This window comes from Cornus florida, unplaced genomic scaffold, assembly GCF_030987335.1.
Source record: "Cornus florida cultivar Cherokee Brave unplaced genomic scaffold, ASM3098733v1 CherokeeBrave_3.0.0_Hap2_Chr06, whole genome shotgun sequence".
Lineage (NCBI taxonomy): Eukaryota > Viridiplantae > Streptophyta > Magnoliopsida > Cornales > Cornaceae > Cornus > Cornus florida.
In genome coordinates, this window is record NW_026775576.1 from 95180242 (window position 1) to 95200184 (window position 19943).

The 19943-nt window shown below is 36.8% G+C and overlaps 1 protein-coding gene across 1 annotated transcript; it reads right to left on the reverse strand.

The window, feature by feature from the left end:
- Window positions 1–1838: 1838 nt before the first annotated feature.
- LOC132314638 (zinc finger BED domain-containing protein RICESLEEPER 2-like) lies at window positions 1839–19343 on the reverse strand. The gene is made up of 7 exons (XM_059813475.1): window positions 18309–19343; window positions 17661–18194; window positions 17240–17552; window positions 17056–17150; window positions 16626–16633; window positions 3338–3496; window positions 1839–2193 (listed from the first exon to the last, which is right to left on the reverse strand). Exons 1-7 carry the CDS (start codon window positions 19341–19343, stop codon window positions 1839–1841), a joined length of 2499 nt encoding a protein of 832 aa, XP_059669458.1.
- Window positions 19344–19943: the final 600 nt, after the last annotated feature.

The window sequence follows — 19943 nt, forward strand, 5'->3', positions numbered from 1 at the left end:
CTCCTTAAAAAATCGCATAGTAAAACCGTTTGGCCCTGGAGCTTTATCCCCGTTACAAGTAAATAATGCTTTAAGAACTTTCTCTTCAGTAAAAAGAACCTCAAGCCCATCACTATCCAGCGTAGAATTAGAATTGAAATGCAACCCATTAAGTTTAGGTCTCTATTCCAAGGACTCAGTTTAAAGCTACTGATAAAAAGAAATAATTCCCCTACGCACCTCATCTTCTTTCCACAACTCTGTACTATTCACATGGATATTCCCAATGTGATTACATCTTCTATAAACGCTAGCAAGTCTATGAAAGAAATTAGTATTACGGTCACCTTTCTTAAGCCATAGAGCCCGAGATTTCTGACGCCACGAAATCTCCTCTATAACAGCTATCTCCGCAAAAATCACTTGACAGGACGCTCTTCTAGAGCGTAAAGACTCTACATCTTGCCCCAGCTCGTCAAGACGATCAAGTTCAACAATATCAGTTAAAACTCTATTCTTCTTCCATTCAAGATTCCCGAACACCTCTTTGTTCTATTTTCTTAAGTTCAGATTTGAGAACCTGAAACTTTCTAACTAAGACATAGCTAAGAGAACTTGTGAAAGATGCTTCACCCCACCATGACTAAACTTTCCCTTGAAAATCCTCAGATCTTAACCACATATTTTCAAAGCGAAAAGGTGTATGTCTGGATCTCATCTGGATCTCATCCCTCCACAATCAAGAACTAAGCGTATATGGTCGGACGTTACCCTAACCAAAGCAGTCTGAGTAACATTCGGGAACTTTTTTTTCCCAATCTCCAGAAATCCGATTCCAACCTTGAGAAAGTGACTGAATCTCTACCATTGGACCAAGTAAAGATAGCCCCTTCCATTGGCAAATCAATAAGGAAGTGGCCATCGATGAAATCAAAAAACTAGACCATCTACCCTTAGTGGATTTCTCAAACGGAGACCTAACAGAATTAAAATTTCTTCCTAAACAGCAAGGCAATGACCACAATTCCTTGACAAAGCTAAGCTCTTCCCAAAAGGTTGGTTTATCACAATCAATAACAGGTCCAAAAACTCCAGAAAAAACCTATTTGAAATTATCATCCTCCATCTGAAACACACATGACAAAGAATGATGCCCTTTCCAAATATTTGTTTTGGATAATTATCTTCGATCCCACAAAATAAGAATTCCGCCTGATGTGCCGGAAGCATTTAAAACTTCCCATTCAACAAACCTTCATCCCCATATACTCCTTACCACCTCATCAGACATAGCAACCATCTTGGTTTTTTGCAAGCATATAACATGAGCGTTCCACTGCCTAAAAGTAACCTTAACCACCCTTCTTTTATCCGGATCATTTAGACCATGGACGTTCCATATAATAATTCATAGCTTCATTAAGAACCAAAGATGATCATCTCCTTACCTCCCCCCTATTTTCCACTTCTAGTCCTTCCCCTTTCTTTAGATACCCTATCATTCCCTTTATAGTTGACATTGGAAATAAGGTTCTTCATCTCCTGTTCCCCTTTCCGTTGTGATCTATTTTTGCCAACTTTAGTGCTTTGATATGTCTCTGTAATTTCATTTCTTATCATAACAGCATGAAGAATGGACTGTGTACGATCAACGTCACCCTTCAAAGAAACACCCAAAGCAGCACTAACCATACCAATATTGTCATTCACCCATTGCATGCCCAAATCATCAGTCATTTCTAAGCAATCAGGGTGCACAATTGCCGAGGTTCCATTAAATCAACGTCAGAAAAATCCATTTTCGTCCAAGGGTGAAAATTATGAGGACAAACTTATTGCAAAGGAACCTAAAGAGCAAACTATTCCCCTTCACACTTTTCACTGTTTCCAGACGCATTTAACTGTAAATCCATCTCTGTAGCCTCCTCTGTGGCAATCTTCATTAAATCAAGAACATTATTCACTTTAGCTTCTGATGGTAAACAATTCAGTCCTTTCAGAGCGACAAAAAGCCTAAGTTCATTAATCAATGACACAGCTAAATCGTCTGTTAGCTTGAAAGACAAGTCCTTTCTAACACTTATGGTCACTCCACTATAGCAATCTCCACTACCAACCAAGTTCATTAAAGACAGTGACCCTTTCATCCGTGGAACAATGTCACCAGAGCAATCCTTCTGTTGATCAAAACTCTCTTTCACAACACCACTACCCCTTTTAAATACCTCAGACGAAGAAGGAGAAGATAAAGAATTTTGAGGAAAAACAACAAAATTTAAACCCGGAATAGAGGCAGTAGGGCATGCTACCCATTTCTGTTTTTTTTTTTTTTGCATGTCCATTTAGATCCTTGTCGACCGGTTAATGCAGTCTTTGAGTCTCGCTTTATTTTCTTCGTCAGCAACAAAAGACCATGTTGTGAAGAAAAAGAAGAGGAGGAATGGGCCTGAACCTGAACTTGGGCTTGTTCTTTTAAGTCTGGCCCTATAACAAATTTTGGTTTATTAAAAAAAGAAATGGAAAAAGAGTTGGATCCATTTTTTCTAACCCTTCGTTTGGTGTAGGCTATTCGAGGCTCAAAACTATCCGAAAATGGTTTGCGCTTAAATAGTCCGTATTTAATAGACCTGTGATGTCTTAAGGCTTAGCATGGCTTACCACCCTACAACCCATATCTCTTTTAACCCAATCAGACTTACAGCCTAATCCATTCTCCTCACCAACCCTTGAAGATAAGGAAAAAGGAAGGATCTGGATGGGGGCCTAAACGACCGTTACATGTAGCTTTCTGTTTGTTAACATTAACACGCATAACCGGCGTGTGACTACCACTTGATCTTCCTCCCACAAATTTTACCACTCTTTGTGCTTTTCTATCATTCATTCATTGTCGGATCTGCAACTCCCCTTCATCCCCTTTGTTAAGAAGCATGTTTCATTTTTCCTCTCACATAAGATGTGACTTATCGCTACTTTCAAGACTCTCCGTCGAAAGAACCAACTCCGACGAGATTTATTCCTAGATCGCAACCTTATAACAGAAGGTGTCGTCATTGATAAACACAAATGATGGACAAGCTAATCCAATTCTCACAACTCCCCCAAAAAGGGCTTGACACCATAAATAAAGAGGAAGACCAAACAGTCGGATCTGTTTAAGGCCTTTGTCTTTGAGAACCTCATAATAACCAACTCTAAAAGACCACACATAGATCCGTAAAGTTGCAGAACCCTATTACCGCCGGCCTTCCTTCAACACTCGTTGAGCCTCTGCCTGAGAAAATAACCTGAACAAAATAAGTGAATCGAATAAGGGAGTAACCCTAACCCCACAAGACGTATTCCATGCCCTAACTACCCATTCTTCAATCCGATCACACCCCCAACTTCCTTATCAAATTGACCAACCAAGCAAGATAAGAGAATCGATTTTCTCTTTTCGACGAAGCTCTCGTCGATGTAGAGTGACTGCCCACAATGGGGAGTTGCCGACTTCACATCCCCTTTTAGTGTAATTCTAGGAATCAATAAGACTTCATAACAAACAAAACCCTAATCGCCCTCGTATCGCCCCTAATGGGTTAAATGACTGTTTTACCCTCGATGGGTTATAAAAATATAATTTTTAATGGTGAAATGACTATAGTGCCCTTATGTGACCTTGGGTTTGGGTAAGGACCCGGGTAGCGATCTGGACTCCCGAGTTTGGGTCGTTACATATTTAAACCAAAAGAATAATTTTGCAAAACAATAAGGCCATGACCATGATTACAAAAGCTTCGCATGAAAGTAACAAAAGAATAAAGTTAAATTACATAGTTTCACTGTCTATGTAATTACATTCCAAGAGATAACAAAATACATCAACAACTCCTAAGCCTACGTGGGCATCCTCTAGGATTTCCTTGTTGTGCCCTGAAAATGATAAATAAGGGGTGAGCACAATGGCTCAGTAGGAAATGCCTAAAACATTAACTTTGGGCTCTCTTGAGCCAACACATCAAAAATAGATATAAGAAAAATGAGATCATATACGTGAATATCAAGAGTTTATAATCAATTCAAGTATATCAACGTGTTATGAATGCAATGCCTTCCCGACCATCATCCCTTCCCAACACAACACACGCCGAAGACCGCTAACCAACTTTACCGAGGCGAGATTGATTGGTTATCCCTAGTTCCAAATTCAACAACTATTTGGGCCTTAACAATCAACATTACACGTCCAAATTCGTCATGTGCTCCTTCTAGGTCGAATTAGCCCCGTGCTCCTTTCATAAATCACTTTCCCAACCTTTCCTAAAATACTTTCTTTAAAATCATTTTAAACTCATTTTTCCCCAACCATGCTCATTCTATGAATGAATTCATGCATCATAAAAATTAATACCTTTATGCTTTCATTCCTATTCATTCATAGAGCATGTTTTACATCAATGAAATCACATCATTATGATAAACTAAGCAATCTCAAGATATCAACTTGCAATTAGAGTATGTTTTCTAACAGTTATAGCATTTCAAATATACACCTAACAATGTAAAACATAGCAATTTCATCAAGAATATATATATTTTGCTTTAATGTTTAATAATCATCATTTAAGCAAACATAACATGGAATCAAGTAGGAAAAACTCAAATAGAAGTCAAAACATAATACTTTAGACATCCCTACCTCAAGAAAGCAACCCAAGCTCCTAACTCCTAACTGGAATCTTACCAAATGCATGCAAGACCGGTGTCAAAACGTTGGCAATCCCACTACCTATATAACGACCCAAACCCGTAAGTCCGAATCGCTAACGGGTCCTTACCCGAACCCGAGGTCATCTAAGGGCACCATCATCATTTCTAATGTCAAGACACCTTCAACACACAAATACAACTCATTACATGCACTACAACACCTTTCCATGGCTTAAGAATGACTTTAAAATAAATGAAATAGAGGCCAAAACAAACCAGCAGTCCGGTCGTTCGAAGTAGACCAATCGGTCGACTGGTTGTGGTCTTGAAACTTGCATATCTACTAGAATTTGATTATAATGCAGTCGATCGACCGAAATGCCCATTTCGGTCGTCTGAAATGGTTGTGCAAGCTAAAACTCTGTTACTGAACTGCTATGAATATGGGAGTAAACAATGGCCTCCTAAGGGACCTTAAACTGAATAAATCCTGTCCCAATACATGTAAAATAATATCTCACATTCCATTCATTCAAAAATATGAAGTTGCGTATTCTTTACATAATCCCAAAATCATTTACATGAGATAAATCTTAGGTACATTAAGTGGTTCAAATTTTTTATATTACAAGACCACAAACTGAAAACTATACAAAATGGTTACTCAGCTTTACAAAAGAACATGGCTCGTGTTTCTATGTAAAAGACAACAATATATGAGTTCCAATCCAGTCTAAGCCTGTGATGGATTATTATCCTCTAACTTTTTCCATGTCCTGAAAATGTTAAAGATAAGGGGTGAGGATAAAGCTCAGTAGAAGTCGCCTAAGTCATTAGTTTTGGACTCCATTGAACCTCGTAACACGTAAGGGAATAAAAAAGAAGCGGGGGTCAGACTATGGGAATTCGTATCACTTTAACAACTTAACAAGCAAGATCATCAGTTATATAATTCAATTTAGTAAATAATATGCATGATGTGAATCATGATGCATCCCATCCCAAATTTGGTCTATACCGACCCAACACGCACTTATCAAAACCTGCTAACTGACTTTACCGAGGCGAGATTGATATCTATCCCCGGTTCCAAATTCGGCAACCATTACTCGGCCTAGTATCAACTTTTTCATGCCCTAGACCGGGTCGCGCTCCTCTCAGGTCAAGCTTGCCCCGGACTCATTAAATCTGGTTCATTATTTAAAAAAAAATTCCTTCCAATTCTACCCAAAACTCCTTCTCATACCATGATATGCAATGCAATGATTTTCAACCTTAAATCATAAGTTCATCATTATAGTGGCATTGACATCATCAAATCATCTTATGAGAGCTAAATTTAAAGTTCATGGCATACTTTTAAGATTTAACATGGGAAGAACTTCATTTTTTTCTCAATTCAAACATATTCAAGTAATCCTCATATAATAAGATTTAAATAGACCATTAACACGAGATTAAAACAACTCATGCTTTACACATATAAGCATTCACAAAACAACAATTCTTATATCACGTGTCATAATTCTCAACATATAACAAAGGAGATAGAAATTTGCTAAACACATAAGAAACTTCAAAACAGCCCCAAGAACCCCAAGTTCGAAAATGGCAAGGTGCTCCAAATGATAATTGATAGGGAAAAATAAACCTACCCTGACCTAACGATAAAAGGCAACTAAGTGTTGACCAGCCGCTAGACCTACATTACTTTCGAACGATAATATTTCGTTATCAAAAATAAAGGTTTCCATTGGATAAGAATGATCTAGGATAATGAAAGACAACGTGGTTCAACAGGGTAAGGATAACCTTGGAGTAAATCAAATCTCTACAAATCTGGCAATAAATCTCATACGATCTCGCACAAGCGGAAGATAAGGTCAACCATCGACATCGGCAGAATGAATTTGATTCCAATCGACAACCGTAAATAGGGCACCAAGCCATTAAAGAAGGTACGAGAAAAAACTCCTAAAGAGAATATTACATAATTATTATGTGATACGATTACAAGTACGAACTTGATCGTCGGAGGGTCCTTGGCTGGCACCCCACTGGTGCCATTCAAGGTGACATCCCTTTGTTTTGCAGGTAAACGCCGTTATCCCGAGCCGCGAGGATTTTCGCATCAATAGCTGGCGTCGTCTGTGGGAATGATTAGTTCTCTAAAGAAATAATAATCCTGGCGCGACTTGGCTCGGACGGCAAGACGAAAGTTTTCGATCATGGAAACCATCCCAAAGTCGTCAGTTGACAACGGGTTTCCATGTTCTTATATAAGGACGAGACACTACATCCTGATTACCCGTCCATCATACTGGGGGCAAAATGGTGGGCTGTGTGATGCTACCCAGGGTACGACGACAATAATCAAAATTTGGCACGTCGACCCAAGCAGTCCCATGTGGTGTTTTCCATCTAGCGATGCTTGGTCCCCTCACTACTGAGGTTTGGTCGTCTAAGACCAGACTCTATCTCATATCGGGCAGCAGCCAATTACCAAGGCCTGATCATTGAAGACTAAGGCATGGTCCTTCTACACCTACATAAATGGGTAGGTCTCCACCCATCAAGAAGATCACTATCAACAAAGGGGTCTCTACCTACTAGTAAAGCCTTTACTACTGAGGATGTCTCTAGCAACGGAGTCTCATTACTCCGTTCGTTCGTGTAATCAGGGTGGCCTTTTACACCCGAGAATGTATCAAGGCTTTCAGGTCCAAGGAGGTCCAATGTCCCTCAAGATCCTATGATGTATGTATTCCCAAGGAGGTTCATAAGTTAAGGGCGATTATTGGACCCAACGAAGTACTGGCCACCAGACCATTATCTAGTACTAGCCACCAGACCGTCATTTGTCAGCCGTTGGGTACCACGCCCCTATCCACCAGGCATCAAGCCAGTCGCTGGACACTAAGCCTCCACCTACCAGATGACAGTCGTCACCTCTCTTACCTTGCAGGAATTGCCTATCGACTTCAGATTATGTAGAACTTTGGATTGATAATCCATGGCAGGTTAATTTTTAGTAATCATTTCTAACACAATTTAATACTTTTAGACATCTGTAAATTCTTGCAGCACCAGGCACCCCGTCCGCTGTATAAACGCCTATAGAATGGGTCATCACCCAAGATCCCACCATCGGGGGCAGGATAGTGGATCACACGATATTAATCGTCGATCTACATGTGATGACAAGGTTTAGAAGATTGACGTACTAACCTTGGTACATCAAGCTAGACGGGTTTCAAGTCTCTCTCCTTTAGCGACCCCTCGGGGGTACTAGTTGTCTAGGACGAGAGGCCAACAACACATTCTTCCCTCATTAAAGGGACAAGAAGCCAACTACTCATTCTACACAGAATGGTGAGATAATTACAGCTTCCTTCACTTATTAGAAAGATGAGATGACTGTCTCTCGTATTAAATGGGTCATCTTCCTTGAGACTGCACATCTTTCCCCATAAAGGAACGAAGGGTCAACTTTATCTTCTTCCCTCGGTAAAAAGACTACGGGTTAACTACTCTCTTATTAAAGGGAGAGCTCACAACGCTCGAACAAATCCACTTCCCTCATTAAAAAGGGCAAAAAAGTAATCATCAAGCATACTTAGCTTAGTAGGACTTGGCATTCTCGACGCTTGACAAAAATCTAATTCCCTTACTAAAGGGATACAAGGGATGATAATGAGTGTCCTATATTAAAAAGATCTGGGCTGAATGAATCTCGTTATCAATATCCCCGTACTATAAGGGATAGTAAATAAGTGTCATGTGACACCCCCAACATTTTCCACGCATAAGTTGATCAGGCTTATACACGAAAAACGAGGGATATCAAAAACAATTGGCAATATACAAGCATGGAATACAACATGATGATAATAAAAGAATTTAGACAGGAAAGGAACACTAAATAATACAACATCCATCCATCCTTTATTTAATACAGTACTCCATTACAACTTGGAAATCCTATGTCAAGGATCCCTAAATATAACCCTGAGAGTTCAACGTCAAAAGTAAATAAAAACTGAAACTGAAGTAATACATAAAACTTCTACCCTGAACTGGATCGTAAGAGTAGATGAGTTCGGATGGTGGTCCCTCACTGCTAAACTCAACCTTGGAACGGGTACTGACCGTATCCTGAAATAACAACAATGGTGGGTCAACCACACGAGCAAGTCCTCTCTACTATGACCCAAATCAGAGAATCAAATAAATTAATCATTATGAATCGGATGAGTACTATATCTGTATACATCCTAAGGGAACTATCCAATATATAACATGATCTCAACCAGAATAGACGGTGATCACTTAGACTCACACTAGGTGGTTAAGTGTCGCCTTTCCCAACCCGGGAAATCAGCTATTATACATGGTGCACGGTACTGACAACACAGACTATAACGAACTACACAGTGATAACACCTCTCAAAGTACTGATGAATATACTGAGCATATAAATTAGGCAACACATGCCAATAATATTACTAAATATACTGAGCATGTCAATTAGGCAACACATGCCAATAATACTAAACCACATACCCCGACAGCCACACATCTGTCTATAGCAACGAATGCATAAGGTATAAATGAGTCTAAACTTATTAGCCAGCTCATATGGTTCTATATGGCAACACATCCATATAATATAAATGCGACATAATTAAACAGTCCATTTATTTCCTGAAATGCACACAGCATAATAATCATGGTTTATATATCATTTAACAGTATAAACATCCCATAAGATATCATGGATAATTTATCTGACTAAAACCATGGCATTATTTAATTTAACAGTAATGTTTGATACCATTTAATAAGGTAATAACACTATTTATATTTAACAATGTCGTTAAATAAATCACATTAGTATCCGTACTGTGAACGAGCCAATAAATGCTTAGAAAAGATTAATCGGCCATAAGAATAAGTAACGGGTATTAAAATAATAATTTCGTGGCCCGTTAAACCCGTAAATACCAACACAGTACCTAAAAATCCAAGTTTAAGGTTCTGGAATTTACAAAACAGGCCCTAGGGGTATTCTGGTAATTTCCAGCAGCTGTAGAGACCCCACACGCGCCCTCACGCGCCTCCTAGAGCCTCCCCACGCGCAGCCCAACCTTTCCCACTCTCCCACGCGCCTCCACGAGCGTCTGGCATCAGCCACGCGCGCGCACGCGCTCCCACGCGCGCACTAATGCATCCTGATGACGTGGCTCGTCCTAATTCGTTGGCTGCATCATCCTACTATGGGCGCGCTACACTGAATCATCTCACCCTCTCATCACTCAATCCTATGCTCATAGATCCGGGTGTACCGCGGTAACATGGACCGCAATGCACCGGATCAATCAGCTTCATCTAAGGCCCAGATGCGCGCGCACACCCTCCTATGGTGCGCCGCATCACACCGGATCACTCCGGTCATCTCCCCCATTGCCGGCGACCGGAAAACTCGCCGGAGGGTCGCCGGAAAATACAGAAAAATTCCGAAAATTGCCCAAAAATTCTAGAAAAAGTTCTAAAGCCTTAAATAACAATTTCCTAAGTTTCAAATAATTACCTAGGCTAATAATAAATTATTTAACCCTTAAATAATTTATATCTCATTATTTTAATAAATTAAATAATTAATTTCTCATTGTCCTAGCATGGTTTCTAACCTTAAAAAATAGCCGAATAAATGTAATGAATAATTTATGGACTCAAAGGGGAAAAGTAGATAATAACTTGCCTTTTTGGATTTAAAATAAATCCGCCGGTTGCGCGTAATCGGGTAAATTCCCTACACCGGTCCAGGCTCCTTTCTTTCTCTCTTTTCCTTTCGGTCTTATACAAGAACTCATTTTTATTATTTCCTTCTTCAACTTATGTGAATCCTCAACTAAAGGGCTAACTTCTATATATAGATTACTTATATAATTTAAATATTACAAATATCTATTTTTGCATTTAATTAACCACATTCCCAACCATAAGGCTTTAAGGCTAGCAAGCCAAGTCAAGCAAGATGTCCTAAGGTAAATCATATTCTAAGATTTAATTTCTTCATCATTACATTGATTTAATACTATTATTATTTATTATAAATATTATTATTATTTTTATTATTAATAAACTATTATAATTATTATTATTATTATTAAATACAAATTAAATACTTTAATTAAATAATATTAATTAATCTAAAACATAACCAATAAAATGTCTAAACTAATCATTATAATATATAGAACAAAAAAATCAATATTACATGCACAATAAATAAAATTAATTAAATAATTTAACATATATAATTAAAAGGTGAATAAATCTACACATTAAAGAATTAACCTAACACAAAATTAATTTAAATAAACTCTTTAAAATTACGGGGTATTACATGTCATGTACTACAAGGACCCGGGCTGAATGAATCCCGTAATCAATATCCCCGTACTATAAGGGATAATAAATAAATGTCCTGTACTACAAGGACCAGGCTGAATGAATCCCGTAATTAATATCTCCGTACTATAAGGGATAGTCAATAAAAAATCCTTATTAAAGGAGTGACGACCTGAATGAAGCTCGTACAATTTATTCCCTTACCAAAGGGAAGAGTACACAGGGGCAGAGTACCCAAGGGTACCAAAAATAGTACCTAGGGGCAGAGTACCCAAGGGTACTAAAAATAGTACCCGCGTGTACTATTCCAGGGCAAAAAAAAAAAAAAATCCCTGTTACTGTTCATATGAACAATACTCGTGGGGAATAATACCCGCGGGTACTGTTCCAGGAGCAAGGAAAAAAAAAAAAAAAAACTCTGTTACTATTCATATGAACAGTACCCCCCGCGGGTACTGTTCCAAGAGCAAAAAAAAAAATAATAAAAAAAAATAAAAATTTATTCTCTGTTACTGTTCATATGAACAGTACATGCGGGAATAGTACCCGCGGGTACTGTTCGAAGAAAAGAAAAAAATATATATATATATTCTACTTCTACGGTTCATATGTCAAAAAAATATATATTATTATTATTATTATTATTATTATTATTATTATTATTACATTTCCAAAGCTAGATGAGCAAGCTTGGGAATGGGAGGCAACTGATTAGGAAAAATAAACCTACCTTGACCTAACGATAAAAGGCAATTAAGTGTTAACCAGCCGCCAGACCTACTCTACTTTTGAACGATAATTTTTCGTTATAAAAAATAAAGGTTTCCATTGGATAAGAATGATCCAGGATAATGAAAGAGGATGTGGTTCAACAGGGTAAGGATAACCTTGGAATAAATCATATCCCTACAAATCTGGTAACAAATCTCCTACGATCTCGTACAAGCGGAATATAAGGTCAACCATCGATATTAGTGGAACAAATTTGATTCCAATCGATAGCCATAAATAGGGCACCAAGCCATTAAAGAAGGTACGAGAAAAAATACCTAAAGAGAATATTACATAATTATTATGTGATACGATTACAAGTAATAATTTGATCGTCAGAGGGTCCTTGGCTGGCACCCCACCGATGCCATTCAAGGTGACGTCCCTTTGTTTTGCAGGTAAACGCCGTCGTTCCAAGTCGCGAGGATTTTCGCATCAACAATGATCAATTTCGATCAAAACGTACGCCTCATCAAGCTTGTCAACTTTGCCTTCAATGGCAAAGCTGAAATCTAAGTGAAGGGTTATGAATTTGGAGCTTAAAGTGTGCGATTTTAGAAAAAGAAAAAGTTTGTGTAGAGAGAGAAGGAATTTGTGAATTTCAGAAAGGTAAATGGGCTAAGAGCAATACTTATAAATCATTCTCTAATATAGTGAAATCTTAGAGAGAATGAGGAGAACAAATATTTCATCTTTTCTATACTTAAACTAACACAATACCACCACATAAAAACATGCAACCACATAAAAATGCATCAAATAAATATGCATAAAATGTAATAGACCCCAAAGTAAAATTCCCGTACTCAACAACTCCGACCACGGGTCCCACCAAGGACTTCCCTGTCCGAAAAATGGGAAAAATGCCGAAATGACAACCATTACATTCCTAAGAGTCCCAAACTCAAGGAAATGCTTCAACCAACTCTCCGACACACTCGGCACACCCCACGGTATCTGGCACGCAAAACAAAAAAGACAAAAATACACTCGAAAAATAAAAAAATTTAGAAAATGAAAAATGAAAAAAATTAGAAACATTACAATCTACAACTTCTCTAACCATGGATCCTTATAAATCATTCTTTAACATGGTGAAATCTTAGAGAGAATGAGGAGAAATATAGAGAGAGAAAGAAGAAAAGAAGATAGAGGAGAAAAAGAGAAAGTGATGAATAAAGGGGAGAGTGTGGGTGATGGCGAGGTAATGGTGTGTGGTCAAAGGCCCACTCTTGGCCTCACAAAATGTGTGCCTCATATTTGGTCTTCCTATTTGACCTAACAAGTTACCAAATTAACCTTTCTCTTTTAAAACAAACCCACACATATCCAATAAAATATATCCTCCTACTAACTCATCCACACACACACACATATATATATATATATATATATATATATATATATATATATATATAACACCTCAATGACCCAAAATAAATAATGATGTAATAAAAATATATCAAGTCCCATATGACGCGTAAAACGGTGCACGGAGATAATTAATAAAATAAAATAACGAAAAGTCCTAAAAAATCCACGACATTACACTTTGCCTTTCATTGAACATCTTTGTTTGATTTCTCTTAAGTTCATTCTTGGATGTGAAAAATGTGAATTAAAATGACTATGGGTTAATATGTAATACCCCTAATTTCAAAAGGATAGTCCTGGTATTTAATTTATGTTTTAATTGATTTTTTTTTAATTATTTGACTTACTTGACTTATTTGTATTATTTGAATTAATTATTTGGTTTATTTACATTAATTGTGATTATTTGAGTTAATTGTTTTAATTATTTATTTGGCTTTAATTTTCTTTAAATTGTATTATTTGATTTAATTACCTGATAGAATTGTTTATTTTGCTTGTGTATTTGAATGTTTGAAGTTATTTGAAATTATTGGTTTATTTGCTTGTTATTTAGTTAATTGTATGTTAGTTTATTTAATTATTTAGTTAATTGTATTTTTGGTATTTTAATTCTTTTAAATGCTTAATTGGATTAATTTAGGGTTTTGTTTTAGAAGTTAAGTCTTGGTAGCCGACGTAGATTTTAATTAGGATTCTCTATGGGACGGTTAGGAATCATTGTAGGGTTTGGCTTGATTTTAGGTTCTGCATAAACCTATAAATATAAGTATTAAGTCTGCTTAGGGTTTTAGAAAAAAAAAACTATTCACGACAGTGGAGGCAGAGAGAGTACAGAGGAGGATTTCAGTAGGACGTTGCCGGAGAACGTAGGAAGACGACTGTGCAAGGCTAAAGGCAAAAGGCAAGTTCTATTCCTAACTCTCTCCCTTGGACTTGTGTTCTTTACATGTTTAATGCAACTCCAGGACTAATAAAGATTAATATTAAACCAGATGGCTTGTCTGAATGAAAAACAAAACTGGTTGTGGTTACATGTTACGTATTGGGTTTTTCGGATTCTTTCTTGCGTAACTCCTGAATTATTTCATGTAAATTAATGTGAACAGAGTTGAATTAGTCTGTAACACACTGGGAATAATAAAGATCTGGTTTGTATGGTAGGTTCGTTTGGAACTGCATGTGTTTACATGCTTTAAAATTTCTTGTTATAACTCATCTTTGCTTATTTCCTATTCTGATTCAAGTGGATTGAAGATTAAGGAATTTTAAATTATCTGGAGCATTGGAAACCTAGTTTTAGTCAAGAGAAACCTTTAGAGTTAAGGGACAAATCAAACTGGGGGTCACCGGAGATGAAACTGAAGAAGGAACGCAAGCAGAGAGGGGAACAGGAGGAAGAGGCGGCTCCACACAAGGTGGAGCCGGCTCTAGGGTGTGTGGAGGCGGCTCCACACAAGGGGGAGGCGGCTCCCCATGTGGGGGAGGCGGCTTCTTCCCCTTTTGATGTAATTTTTGACGAATTTTGCTTCTGGGCTGAATTTTTGATCTGTATGGGACATTCAGGGACTGTACATGGGAACCTTAATGAGTTTTAAGGTTATATTAAAGCTCCAGAGGGTGTGGGAATGGTTAATGAACCACTTGGGGTTTATAGGTTGAACAATAATCAGTTCTAAACAAAGTTGTAAACTGTTAGGGAAAGCAAGTGGTTTAAGTTGCTTAATTTGTTGTAGAAACTTTCTGTAAATGATTATCAAATTCTAATCATGTATTAATGGTATAAAATAAGCATTGTTAAAATCTATGTATTTTTATTATGCTTGTTAAGGAGTAATTGATGTTTAAATTTCAGCATTTATCGCATCAATTGTTGGACTGGTGATATAAGCATGATAATTTGTCAATGTTTATTATACTTGCTATGGAATTAATTGAGGTAGACATTTATTCATGTTCTCTCAATTATATGGATTCTGGAATAATTGATAATTACATATACGGTTGTATTGCCAATTGCTGGATTATGGTTACGTAGTTTAAAAGCAGCATATTAAATTACATAATTTTTGTATGCTCTTTATGGAACAATTGAATGTCTAGTTTAATATTTTGATTTTAAATTGTTGGATTTATGGATCAGTTGATATTTACATGCATGGTCTGTGTTATCAACTACTGGATGGATGAAATGTATGCACCGGTATGGGACGGTGGCATACAAGGGGGACTAGCTCAAAAACCGCTAAGTCCTACCTATTCTGGGATTAAGGAAATGGATTGACTAAAGGTTAAATCCTATGGATTTGTAGTGTCAAGGCAACATATAGTTGAGCGGCACTACTATGGATTCTGGATGGATTTTAAATATATTTTTATGGTACCTCGATATGAGCTTGAGTCTCAGGATCGACGGTTAGGGAGCGTATATGCATTGGGATGCATAGCTGGCTATGATGGTTGGAGGTGTACCCTGTTAGGCTTAGGTACACATGCCCACTTTGTGTGCGTTTTGCATGTTGCCTCTATTCAGGTTGAGACCGGCCTGTAGTCCAGTGAGAGTCCTTTAGTGTGATTATATATATATATACATACGGACTATTAGCTATTGTTAAGTTGGTTAGAATGTACATGCGTATCAAGTCTCTGCTTGGATTGTAGTAGGATAGAACTTGCGCGTGGGCCTGACCCACTTCTATTTTTCAGGTACACGACAGTTCCAGGCTTAGACGTGTTCATGCTGAGCAGAGGTCTCTATTCCCTCTTCCGACGATGTAGGGCTCTCTCCATAGTTTTATTTCTGGATGTTTTTTTTTTACAGTTGTGTTATCTTCCGTTTGGATGTTTAATAGGGGTCCACTAGAGATGGATTCCCAAGTTGTAAACTGATGGAGTTTTGGAGTTTGGGTTTGATGGATTTTAATAATTATAATATTTTTACGGATTCTATTTTTAGTTCATTTCAGCTTTAATTTCATTTCTTAATTCATTTTGTATTCCGTGTTCGATTTAAAATACTTTAATTGTTTGATATCCCTCGGACTCGGGTCGGACTTGATCAACCCGTGTCTCGGATCCGATGGGTGTCACATAATATTAGGGGTGGCAATTCGGGTTCGCGTGTCATAATCGTGTCGTGTCGAAGTAGGGGTATAACACTAAACAGGTCAACCCGAACACGACACGATTAATAATCGTGTCACATATCCTAAACCCGAACACGACACGTTTATTAAACGGGTAACACGACACGACACGTGTAACCCGTTTAATAAACGTGTCGTGTTAGACACACCAAACACGACCTGTTTAACGACCTGTTTACCATGTTTACCGTTTAACTTGTTTAACTCGTTTAACCTGTTTAACTTGTTTAACCCGTTTAACCTGTTTACCGTTTAACCTGTTTAAAGTGGCCAAAGATTAAAATACTAGCAAACATCTAAAAGAGAGATTAAAAGCCAAAGATAAAGATTAAGTCACAAGTCATAAGTTACGGACCACCGAAATAAAGATAAGTCATAAGTTATTACAGACCGAAATAAAAATATTTAATAGAAATGTCAAGTAACATGCAATCTTCTTAAAAGCCAAAGATCCACAACTCAAAAACTTCCTTCTGGAATTTGCATGCACTCTTTTCTGAAACACCCAAAAGTAGAAATTCCTACAAAATAGGTAAGTGTAAAATAAGTTTAGATAATAATAATAATAAAAAAAACAGATTGAAATATAAAAGAATGCATATAACAAATTATGTGAAAAATAAAACAAATGTAGAGGGCTTTTTTACCTAGCTAGATTTTAATGTTCGGTCACGCTAACACTGGTGGAACATTGGCCTTCAGCAGGGTCATCATTGTTGATATTAAGTTTCATCACATTATCAATCAAGTCATCCACTTGAAGCTCCATTGTATCTATAGTAAAACATACACAAAAAATTTATTACTTCACTATTTTCTGCAATAATAAAAATATAATTTGAAATTTATTATAAGTTATTTACCTTTCAAACCAAAAAGCCAATCCCTCGTGCATACCAAAGCCTCCATATTTTCTGGTTTAAGCGCACTACGATATTGATCAAGAACCCGACCACCAACACTAAACGCAGACTCAGAAGCAACTGTAGTGATTGGAATGCTCAATATATCACGAGCCATTTGAGCAAACACTGGATACCTAAACTGATTGGCTTTCCAATAGGCAAGCACGTCAAGGTTCGCATTTCTATTGATTTTTGGTTCATCTAAATAGAGTTCCAACTCTGATTTTTGGGCATTTCCAAGCAATTTATCATTCTCAAATGAGTCAAATTCCTACATTACAATAATTAAGAAAAACAAATAGATTAATCAATGATAAAAGTAAAAAAAATAAATAGATGTAATGAATAAAATAGGCATTAAATGAATTTAATATCTCACAAAAGTATTATTCACTTTCATAACATCAATGAACTTTTTAGTTAACTGTCCCTCATCAACTTGCCGGTTCCCACTTTCATCATTTGGTAAAGATGTGGATTTGGTGGTACAAGCCATAGGAGAATTCAACAAATATTGATCAAAAAGGTTAAATAATGCATCACGAACTAGTGTGCTCTCAATGTTGTTATCACCATTAAGCTTGTTATAGCTAAAAATAACAAACCCAAGCTTGTATCTAGGATCTAAAATCACAGCAATAACAAGGATCATGCTATAATCAGACCAATACTTTGCAAACTTTGAATACATTTGAATTGCCATCTTGCTCATAAACTGATCCTTACTGTCCATTTCCTCTCGCAACGTTAATTGAACCGAAAACACAGATGGAAAATACAAGTTTGCCGTGGGATACTTAGATCCAGAAAAGATGTTTGTAACATCATAAAAAACAGTCAAGAACTTGTAAATCTTTTCTATCCTACTCCACTCCTCTTGAGATGGGCAGAACTTGTAATTTGAATCACTCAACTGCAAATGACAAAAAGCCCAACGATAATAAATGGCAGACTCAAGCATGAGTTATGTCGCATTCCATCTTGTAGGAACATCTTGCCTTAACCCTCTTTTACATTCTAAGGAAACATGAGAGACACATTCCAAGAATTTTTGTTTCCTCATTTGAGAACCTTTGACATATTTAACACTCTCACGAATCTTTATGATAGATTCATCAACCTCTTTTAACCCCTCTTGCACTATCAAATTTAAGATATGTGCACAACAACGAATGTGAAAAAACTCCCCACCACTTAATAAAGCATTATTCAAATTGAGTTGAGACTTCAACAATTCAACAAATGAACAGTTTGAAGAAGCATTGTCTAGAGTAATTGAAAATAGTTTCTTTTCAATCCCCCATTCAGTTAGCAATGTATAAATCTTTTCTGTCAAAGCAACACCATTGTGTGGTGATGGCATGTAAGAGAAGTTCAAAACTCTTTTTTGTAAGCGCCAATCCATATCAATAAAATGTGCAGTAAGAGATAAGTACCCATCAGTAGTCAGAGAAGACCACAAATCAGATGTTAGAGAAATCCTACCATTTGTTGATTCCAACATATGTCGAAGCCTACCCTTTTCATTTTTATACATCCTTAATATGTCAGCCTTGGTTGTGTTCCTACTTACGGGCTGAGCCTCCTCATTTAAATAACAACACATATTTCTAATGCCCTCATATTCAACAAATTGAAATGGCAGATCATGCATAATGATAGCAGCACTCAGTAACTCACGAAATTTATTAAAATCAAACTTAGAAGCATGCATAAATATGGATCCAGATGATTGAGATAAAAGCAACTGACCTATGTCCCGTATATCCCTCCTAACACACGAATCTATATGCCTCTTTAAATTACCAGTGCCATACCTGCCCTCCGCAATATACTCAGTCCCATACTTCTTACATCTGCATCTTCTTTTCTTGTCTTTGCCGGGTGGAAGTATATCATAGTGCAACCAAACTTTTGATGTGAGTTTTCTTTTGCGCTTCGTGTCCTGTTTCTTTTTCGGTTGCACTTGCACATCTGCATTTTCATTCTGATCCACTTCAAGGTCGATTAAATCAAGATCATCTTCTGATCCACTTTCGTCAAGTCTCATGGCAGAATCCATCTAAATATTACCAAAAATAAATAAATAAATAAATAAATCAAACATATATAATAATTAATAAAGAGGACATATATAATAATGATTTGTTATAGTACGTAGAGAGCGTAGTAGTAAAATAGTATGGGAATGCTGATTTTTCACATATATGCAAAGGGAAAGAAACTAGTATTATTGCATTGCTGATAACATTTTTATGGCGAAATCGTATTATTTCAATTCAAAGTCCATCTATATAGAGGGAATTTCATTCCTCACAAATTAATGCCCATAAAAGAATTTAATAAAAAAGATTAAAGAGATTTTTGTCAGCAAGTAGAAATGTTTATTCTTAGATTTCTAAAAAGGATCCATTAAATGGTAGCAGTACAGTATTCATTGTGTTGTTGCAGTTGCAAACAATAAATACTCCTACACTTGCATTTCTAATTAATCAACACAACCAGTTGGATTCAAAACAATAATAAAAAATAAAATAAAAAAATTCGTGATATATACCGTAAAATACTAGATCATACCATATTGGCATACTATTATGATATTATCCTCTTCTTTATTTTATTTTATTTTTTTCCTTTCCCATATCCCATATGTCGTAAAAGT

Coding starts and splice junctions, on each gene's coding strand:
- LOC132314638 (XM_059813475.1), bottom strand. CDS start 19,343: ATGGATTCTGCCATGAGACTTGACGAAAGTGGATCAGAAGATGATCTT. Junction 17,553..17,660: donor TGAAAGTGAATAATACTTTT/GTGAGATATTAA, acceptor ATTGTAATGTAG/GAATTTGACTCATTTGAGAA. Junction 2,194..3,337: donor GTGATCGGATTGAAGAATGG/GTAGTTAGGGCA, acceptor GGTATTTAAAAG/GGGTAGTGGTGTTGTGAAAG.